Source organism: Battus philenor, unplaced genomic scaffold, assembly GCF_028537555.1.
Source record: "Battus philenor isolate CCGP_79_NKW_IND1 unplaced genomic scaffold, ilBatPhil1.0.hap1 SCAF_25, whole genome shotgun sequence".
NCBI classification, from domain to species: Eukaryota; Metazoa; Arthropoda; class Insecta; order Lepidoptera; family Papilionidae; genus Battus; species Battus philenor.
The window spans coordinates 7,890,192-7,899,750 of record NW_027181688.1 but is presented as its reverse complement, the minus strand read 5'-3'; the positions used below and the strand labels follow the sequence as shown (position 1 = coordinate 7,899,750).

The following is a 9,559-nucleotide window of genomic DNA, read 5'->3' as shown; positions in this document are numbered from 1 at the left end:
ATTTATTAATGACCTTCACAATCACCGGTTGGAAGAGCTAACTAGCATAATTGCTTCTTAAGTAATATTATAATCTGTATTGTTTCCCGTTTTTTATATTGTGTATGTAGGTTCCAATATGGTTGACTAGAGCCTGAACTTATTATTGTATTTAAATATAACAGTAGCAAGCACTTTATAAGAGAGTCAATTGTTTAACTAGGGTATATTTTTGAAAAGTGAAAATGATGTTAACTATTCATGGACTACCACCTAACGTAAGTCATTTTAATGGTTTTTAACAAATTGGTTTGAAACTATTTAAAATACGTCAAATTTTCTACTTTTAGATAAAGTATCACGAATTAAAACTTATTATTAAACGAGAATGTGGAATAAATGATTTCATCCTCGGAACCTTAGCCGCCGATAGCGATGGGACGAAGAAAGCGAGGATTGGTATTATAGACGAACAAGAGGGCAATGTTCTAACCAAGTATTTAGACGGATATCGGCTTTCTGGACATGTTATAAGAATAGTTCCCATAGAAAAATCTACCGTGAGTCTAATTTACTTATTTTCTTAGCTAATGGAGTAGTTATTGATAAAAATATTTAAGCTTAGTTAATTTATGACAAAAAATTTGTGTTAATTGGTATGTTTTCTAATAAATTGTATGGAATATTGCATGGAAAATATCTAGAGCAAGTTCTTTAGGACAACAAACTAACAGATGCATACAAATTGTATCCTGAAAATCATATCTCTGGATGTTGTTGTTAAGATTTTAATGTGCATCCAACTATTTTTTTACATGGTGTATTCCTTAGAAAAGCTTGAAAAAATCTTTTATAAAAATACATCTGATGTATGATAAATTTGGGTAATTCTCTGCAATTTTAAAAAAATTGTTTAAGACAAGAAAACTAATTATTTTTCTGAAAGACACCAAAGAAATAATAATAAAATTGTTATTATATAATTATTTATTAAATGAAAAATCATTAATATTACAAAAAAAATTGAGTGTACAGGAAAAATTTAACCCACAAGTACAAAACACAATTTTCAAATTAAAATCATTTCGCATCTATTTATTTATACCTGCCTGAACAAAAACTAAGGGCTATTGTATTTTCCAAAGTTTATTTGGTTGCTGTATAGTTTCCATGGTCACTAGAACCAAAAAATACTTTGAAAAAATACTTCCTTATTCTTATTTTTTTTATGGCCCCCGCTCTCGTACTCCTATCTTTGGTGGGACAGGTACTTTACAGGCAAAATATTTTTTCACATAGTTATTTATTATTTCCATTCTCTCCTTTTGTTCTTCTCATATTCTTTCAATCTATTCTTTCATGCCACATTTCTGTTATCTTTCCCTTTTACACTTTGACCTTTCATTCCTCCCTCATTACATGTTACATTTTATCTTTATTTCTTTTCGTTTACATTTTTATCACATTTTATATCCCATTTTGAGTTACATTTTATCACATTTTTTCTTATTATCTATTTAAAATTTTTCTTATTTTCTTTAATTTTTATTTTTTTGTATCACTTTTTTAATTATTTCCTTGCAGTATGAGAGAAATTCTTCCCTAGTATCCTTTTCGCCTATCAGGGAGCCTGTTGACTCCTCCCTGATTTTAACGCCAGACCGGCACTCGAATTCGAGCCGGAGTCCCCCGAATGCGGGACACTGGGCCACAAGGTGGATCACGGTCTGGTCCACGCGCGGTTCACAGAAGCACGACGGGTCCTTCTTGAGCTTGAACCTGTGGATGTACTCAGAGAACCCCTCGTGCCCCGTGAAGAGCTGGGCCGAGACCGCGTCCACCTCGATACTGCGGAGCACGCGGTAGGCTGAAATGGCGTCCGGGAAAAATGTCCTCGTTACTGAAGCCGTCGTTCCTTCCATATACCTCCTGTTCCATTCGTCGAGCGACTCTAATCTCAGTTGTCGATTGACGAATGAAATGGGGCATCTGTCATATTCAGGTCTTCTTTTACTCTCGAGGGCCGCGTCCTTGGCCAACTGGTCCGCCTTCTTATTCCCCCTCGTCCCCGCGTGCGCTTTCACCCAATATAATCTTACATCCTTCTGTTTTTCTCTCACTTTCATAACATTTTCTTTCACTCTGAACGCTAAAGGATGGAGGGTGTCTGATCTTGCGACAGTTTCGAGGGCGGACCGCGAGTCGCTCATTATGGCGTATGCCTGCGCGGACCCGGTGACCGCGTACCCCGTTGCTTCCACTAGAGCCAGCAGCTCTGCCTGGTATACAGTGCAGAAGTTGCCCAACTTGAGTTTCTTTGTGTGCAACTCTGCGGCGTCCCGCATGACGCAGAACGCCGCACCCACCTTGTCCTCTATGCGGCTGCCGTCGATATAAATTACCAGATCGGCAGCCGCGGTGGCAAGTCGGACTTCCTCCGCACTTTCCCCCAGACAGGAGAACTCCACACCAACTTGACCAGACGGGTGTGGTAGTCTCAGGTAGCTGACCGGTACTTCCAGGTCTCAGTCCCTTACCATCTGCCGGGAATGACCCTTTTTTATCTCAAATAAACGGGCTGCTTCTTGGACCCGAAGGTCCAGAGGAAGCAACTCGGCAAGTATGAGGGCCGAGTGCAGGGACGCGGTCCTGTGAGTCCTCGCGATCTTCTGTGCGAAGCCCCGCTGGACCGCGCCTAACTGCCTGCGGACCAGCAGCTTCCTAGCCGCCGGCGCCCATGCACTCGCTGCATACAAAATGATCGGCTCCAGCACCGCCAGATACATCGTTATGATCACCTCCGAGTTCAGACTGCACAGCTGACGATAGAGGCCCTGAGCCTTCTTGCTCACGTTCTTCACATGTGTGTTGAACGTGAGCCTATCGTCAACTGTGAGGCCTAGTATCCGGACTTCCCCAGTCCGGCCAAGCGGCTCACCCCCCATGTTCAGTAATGGGTAGTCGTACTTCAGCTTATTGGTTAGCACTATCACCTTTGTTTTGTGTGGTGCAAACCTCAACTTGTTTTTGACTCCCCATTCATGAACATGGGCGAGAACAGCGTTGGCCCGACTCGAAATGTCCTGACCCTTCTGCCCCGAGAAGACCAGCACGATGTCATCTGCTAACGCCTGGCAGTATGTCCCGGTCTTTACCACCTCCTCCAGGAGAGGATTGATGAGGAGGGTCCAGAAGGTTGGGCCGCCTACGGATCCCTGCACGCACCCCTTGGTGCTCTCTCTGGCCCACTCTGCCCCCGCGTACCGTACGGACACCTTGCGATCGCTAAAATAGCTGTCAGCAAGACGCCGCAGATTCGCGGGGCAGCGAGTGTCTGCCAGTCTACACCGTATAGCAGGCCACCAGGCGTTATCGAAGGCTCCCTCTATGTCCAATGATACCAGCACTGCGATCTCCTTCTCCTTCAACCGAGTTCGCATATGCTGGACCAGGACATACAGGGAGTCTTCGGTACACCTCTGCGGCATAAAGCCGTATTGGTTGCGACTGATATACGGTGCAGTGTACCACCGGATCCTACGGACCATCATTTTTTCCAGGACTTTGCCTAAAATCGGCAGAAGTCCGATGGGCCTGTAGGATTTCGGGTGCGTGTTCCTTATTCTTATTGGTGAAGTGCATTAATTCAAAATTGTGTAAAAGAAGAGTTGGATGTATTATTGATTTCCTATTATAAAATTGTATGAATAGGTCTGTAAGTTGATACATGTCAGTAAATTGTAACAAATTGTCAATTCAAAATATCTGGAAGTAATGTGCAATGACAGCAGATGCATATTGAGTACTGTAAAAATGTTGTATGTAATATTTCATTATTTATTACAAAAGTGGGAGAACTGCACATTAAGTAAGAAATAAATGACTTTGGCTTAAAAAGATATAAATAAAACTGCTTATTATCATTAGATGCCATCATAAAATGTTCCATGAGATTTTTTGCCAAATTGGTTAATAAATATTAGGTAATAGTACATATTCTTTAATTTCAGAATGAAATACACCAAAGCACTTTTAATAACTCGGGTCATCAGTGGAGAAGTAACCAACAGGGACAGAACTTTGGGAAGCCTTTAGACACATTTAATCAAAATCAAATACAAGTGTGGTCAGAACAGAGCAATCAACCGTGGGTGGCTAATCAGAGTGTACTGCCTCAACAGGCACCAACTCTGAGTAATTATGAACATGTTCAACCGACACCAGGTGTTCAGCAGTATTTTTACCAACAGGTAAGTTAAACATTTACATTACAATAACCTGAAATGTATAACCAATGTGTGTTACCATTGAAGATTTATGACACTAAAATATATGCTTTTAATTTAGGCTTTATTGGCAAACTGACTATTGTTGAACAAGCCATGGAGAGGCCTATTCATGAGTTCACTCTATGAGGGTAAATCAGGAATGACTAGATCCGCTTTTGAGCAATAGTTACTGATATAGCCCAGTGAACTGGCAAGTAGGCTGGCCGTTAAGGTTTTGTGTGGAGACTATTAATTAGAAATTGCTGCGGAAGATGTCCACCCACATGGTGGATAGATCTTGTTCAAGTTGGTAGAAGATGCTTGATGTGCCACACCCAGTTTTATGAAGAGGCTTTAATGATGATGATGAACTATCAGAACTATTGTAATTGTTTTAATTGTTTATCATCAGTTTATTTCACTAAATAGTAAGAGACATACAGGATGTCCCATAACAAATGGATAATCCTGAATTTCCTAATTGCGCAGCTATCAGGCACTAAAACAAAACTATCCAAAAAAAATTCAATTGATTGTTAAATAAACATTTTTATTGCCCTCGCTATACTTTCCTGTACAGTGTACAGCATGGTTGAAATTAATGAAATGTGTTTCGTTTTGGAATTTTGTTATTCCTCAGAGACATTCTTAATAGAAGAGAGTTTAAATTGAAAAGAAAACCTGCTAAATTTTGAAATTGATCTATGATAAAAACATAAGAGCATTTCCGAGTTATAAGCTGGGTTCAACATTGCTAAACCTTCCTAGCTAACTGCATTGCTGTTGTCAACTGCAAATAATATAAATGTTATTAAAAGCCATAAAGGTTGATAGCTGTAGAGTATGAAGCAACCAAAAGAATTTTAAGTAAATGGGTTTTTTCTCTCTTTTTCTCTCTTTTGTATAATTAATACCTTGACCATTATAATTATTTTAATAGTGGTGCTATTATGCTAGCAAGAGTATTGGTATGTTGCAGTTTTTTTCTTAGCAGAAATAAATAAATTCGCTAAAGGTATCATTTCCAGTGTCTTCTCATTCACTAAAGTAGGTATAGTGCTTTGCAAATACCATAATTTATTCAAATGTTCATATTATCCTTGTATGATACTTTTGTTTTTCAGTGTAATGAGAAGATTATAAGTCAACCCTTCAACCATATCTCAATATATATGTTTATTATGGTCCTTTGTGCTTTTAACCCGTTCAAGACAGCACATATTTTTTAAGACTGTCCCCGGAAACCAATTTTTTTTGCTTAATATTGACCATTTTTGAAAAAAAACCTGTTGGCAATAGAAATCGGTAGTTTTGTAAATTCCTCTGTACAAATAAGTTTGTGTGTGCAGGTGCTTCTCTGAATATTTTATTACTAGGGATGAAAATATCTTGAATTCTGAAATGGTTAGTTCTTTTCATTTTCCATCTAAGATCATTTTGCCTTACTTGTTTGTCTTAGTCACAGTCATAGAGAAACATGTATCATCAAATAAGAGTCTGAAAAAGGTACATGGATCACCTTCTTTAAGAATCTTTTGAAGACTGGGCGTGCCCACAAAGAGATTTTTTTTAAATCACCACATTAGCCCATTTTTCAGTATTTTCACTGACCACAGTCTTAACATTCTTCGATTTTGCTTTCACTTTTATCTTCATTAAAATCTCCCAAATCACTATTCTTAAAAGTATAATCAAGTGTATCATCTAACTAGAACAGTTCAGTATTCAATATCATTGCATACATGGTTTGTAGTCGGCCTTTTTGGTTTGGTAATGCATTGCACACACAATATGCAATTGGTCTTGAATGGGTTAATTTAATTGCCAAATTATATGGTTCAATCATTGTTAAGAAAAAATATGTTTTTGTATTCAGCAAGGGTCGCTGCCACAAAACAAAATATTTGTCCAACAGGACAAATTTCCACAAGCAAGAAATGTGCAGCAACATGGTTTTGGCTCTTCAAATAAAAATTTATCATCTAATTTTATCACAGTTAGTATTTTTTTTATATTAATTTATGTTCTCTGCCTGTATTGTTGTGATTATTTACTAAATGTTCATGTAACTTTATAGCCGCAACGAGAGAATAACCCAAGAAGTATTGCATTCCCCAATTCAGACATGGGACAACATGCAAGTGGACGACCTGTACAAACTGGAACTTTTATTAAACAGAGCTATGGGAACTCAGAAAAGCCAGTAAGTTTTGTACATACATTTTTAACTTTCTGAGTCTATCTTCTGTATGCACTGAGAATTGTTTTAATTATTAAACTAAAAGAGACTCAAAAGAGGAAATATATAAATACATAGTAGCTGCCCTGATAGATTAAGAATGATCTAAAAGTTAGTTTATATAAAAATAATAAGAATAAAAAAAAAAAAGATATAATGTCTTATTAATAAATGACAATTACTTATAAGTTCATAGGCTCTTTGTCCGTTTAACCATCTTTTGTTATATTTATCCCCATACACAAAGAATGCAAAGGTTAACAGGCAAGAAATAATTATCTCAATAACGCTTTATTACACCTCGATCACTATATCTTTTAAAATTAAACTTTAATTGCTATTCTAGTCCTTATTTTAAATATATACTTTGCAAAGTTCTACAAAGTGTAATTCGGCTGCCACAGTAACATATTGCTCTTCTGACAAAGAGCAATATGTTACTAACCCTCTGGATTATTTATCTACAATTTTTTTTCAGACTTCCACAACAATGTGTCTATTTTTGTCATGTTTTATCATACGCAAAATATAGTGATAGACTTATTTATAGCACTTTTTTTATTTTAGTTGATTAAATGTTTGACTGTTCACAACTTATGTTTTCATAGTGTTGATTGTATGAGAAAAGATGTTGTTTTTACGATTTTCAATGAAATTTTACTTTTTTGTCACCTTGACGGCCTTTTTTGCTATACGAGTCACGCATAGCAACATACTTGGTTTTTAAAATGAATGTTGATATATTTTTTATTGAATGTTAAGTGAGTGTAAGTTTATTGTGAATGATGAATATGATCAAAATGGTTAATTAAGTATTCTAAAGACGAAGGTCCTTCACCAATATAGTTTGCCTGTGATGACATACGGATCTGTGGCAGCTTACGATGGTAACCATAAGAAAGCCCAAGGACATCCAGAGAGCGAGAAATTAGGCTATGCGTAAAAGAACAAGTCAAGGATGTAGCTCGAAGAATTGCTCGTCGCAGGTGGCAATGGATGGGGCACATCGCTTGTTGAGGTCGAAAGGTTTTCTAGTGACAATCATGAGCTGGTTGGACATGATGTGGGTGGACCCCACAATAGGTAGACCGACGACATAGTTAAGGTTGACCGGTAATCATGGCAGTCTTTGACATAGACCTACGCCTTGAAAGTACTTTAGACGCCTATAGTTCTATATTGTATAACGTCTTGAAACCAACAATATAAAATAGCCAAAGAAAAGTTTGATACTTGTTTAATAAAAACCTCTTTATTTTGCAGCCTATTTTAAAAGATCCTTTCCAAAAGTCATATGATGCGGGTTCCCAATCAGGTCAACCACACCAAGGACAAGGATACAATCAACAGTGGGTACCACAGGTAGTGCATTGAATTAATTAGTATAAATTAGATTTAAAAAATTAAGTTCAGAAATAATATTAACATCTGTTACAATATCTAGATTTAGAGGTGTTAATGAAAGAGACAAGGTTAAAATTATTTCACGTTAAAAATTATAAATATTTTACCTTCTAAAGAGACTTAGACCTCTACTACCAATTGCTCATGTTTCTTTTTGTTTTTTTTTTTTTAGAATCAACAACCGAAAACGGAACCATTTTCAAAAACCAGTCCGTCACAATTCGGCAAATCCTCCTATAATAATAAGTTAATTCAGCCTGATAAAAGAAAAGGAATTTTGCCACATCCGGAAAAAGATCCGGAATATCAATATGATAAAGGAGGGCGGAGATTTTCACCGCAACGTGTGGAGAGAGCACCTGGCATTAGATCTTCGCCGTCTGGACATAGAATCTTACCATCTGGTCGTAGAATTTCTCCGAGAGAAATGACTCCACCGCGCAGGACTTCGCCATCGTATCGTCGGGTTTCTCCTAATGATCGCCGTAATATTTCACCGTTGGGTCGCAGAAATTCTCCGCCTAGACGTAGAATATCACCAAATGAACGGAGACATTCCCCCGACCGTGGAATTTCTTCTGCCAGGCGTAGACTTTCGCCCACTGGAAGAAGGGTATCGCCTCATGGGCGTGTAATTTCACCTGTTGGACGTAGAGTTTCTCCTGACCGCAGGTCGCCAAATCGAAGAATTTCTCCTTCATCAAGAGTCTCTCCTGTGCGTCCAGTTCTTCAAGGTAAACTTTATTTTTATTGTGTAAGTTATCAAAACAAATTAGTTGATTTATAAGTGGAGAAAATAATTGCGCTTAACATTTTTTATATAAACTTCACATTCACTTCATCATCATCATATAAGGCGATAGACGCCGCCTGCAAGGCATAGGTCACTCCCAAAGAACTTGGCTATGTCGTTGTTACCTAGTGGAAGGCCTACCTACGTCGCGTCTACCAGCTCGTGGTCGCTACTCGTGAACATTCAGGTCCCAAACACGGACAGTGATCTGTTCTCTTCATAAATATAATTCAAATGATCCTACTAATGCTACCCGGAAAAGTCGTTCCGAAAATTAGTTTGTTTACTCTGGACCAACTTGATCGTTTATAAGGTCTTAGATATATTTCTTGTTATACTTTTCTCTTGGCTTTATAAAATTAATAATTCATTCTCGGGAAACTGTATATATTACAATACAATATAAATTATCATGTAATATCTTTGAATTATTATGTAATAAATATTAAACAAAACGTAATTCCTATAAAGAAACTTTTCAATTTGATGTACTTTTCATATGATGGAAGTAATAGTAATTGATAATATTAATAAGTATGGAATGAGTTGGTTGAAAAAAATCGTTTAAAGTTTATTAAAGACTCTTCACAAATCGACGAAGCTTTGTTTGATTCTATTGTATATCAAATTGGACTTTTCTGGCATTATTCCCTTACAAAAGAGATCAATGTAAATGATCCCTAATGGATGTTGATACAAACAATAACCATATAACCTTCCCATAAAATAACAGAGGCATAGTTCCATTACATACGATTTAAATAAACAGTATCTATATTTCATTATTTTGATGCTAAACAACAATTATCATTTGATATTTTAAATTATTGAAAATACACTATCAAGTCATCACAAGTGCATCATCACAGCTTTAAA

The 9,559-nt window shown here is 37.1% G+C and overlaps 1 protein-coding gene across 5 annotated transcripts in view; it reads left to right on the top strand.

Moving 5' to 3' along the window:
• The first annotated feature begins 122 nt into the window (after positions 1-122).
• The window catches only part of LOC137925027 (uncharacterized), a 30,072-nt gene continuing 20,635 nt past the window's right edge, over positions 123-9,559 (top strand). For all 5 annotated transcript variants that reach the window (XM_068768457.1, XM_068768456.1, XM_068768455.1 and 2 more), the window contains exons 1-7: positions 123-257; positions 330-539; positions 3,990-4,229; positions 6,124-6,243; positions 6,325-6,450; positions 7,750-7,848; positions 8,063-8,624. In XM_068768457.1, coding sequence (XP_068624558.1) covers positions 225-257; positions 330-539; positions 3,990-4,229; positions 6,124-6,243; positions 6,325-6,450; positions 7,750-7,848; positions 8,063-8,624 — 1,390 coding nt within the window. In that variant the 5' untranslated portion in view covers positions 123-224. The remainder of the gene's footprint in view (positions 258-329; positions 540-3,989; positions 4,230-6,123; positions 6,244-6,324; positions 6,451-7,749; positions 7,849-8,062; positions 8,625-9,559) is intronic.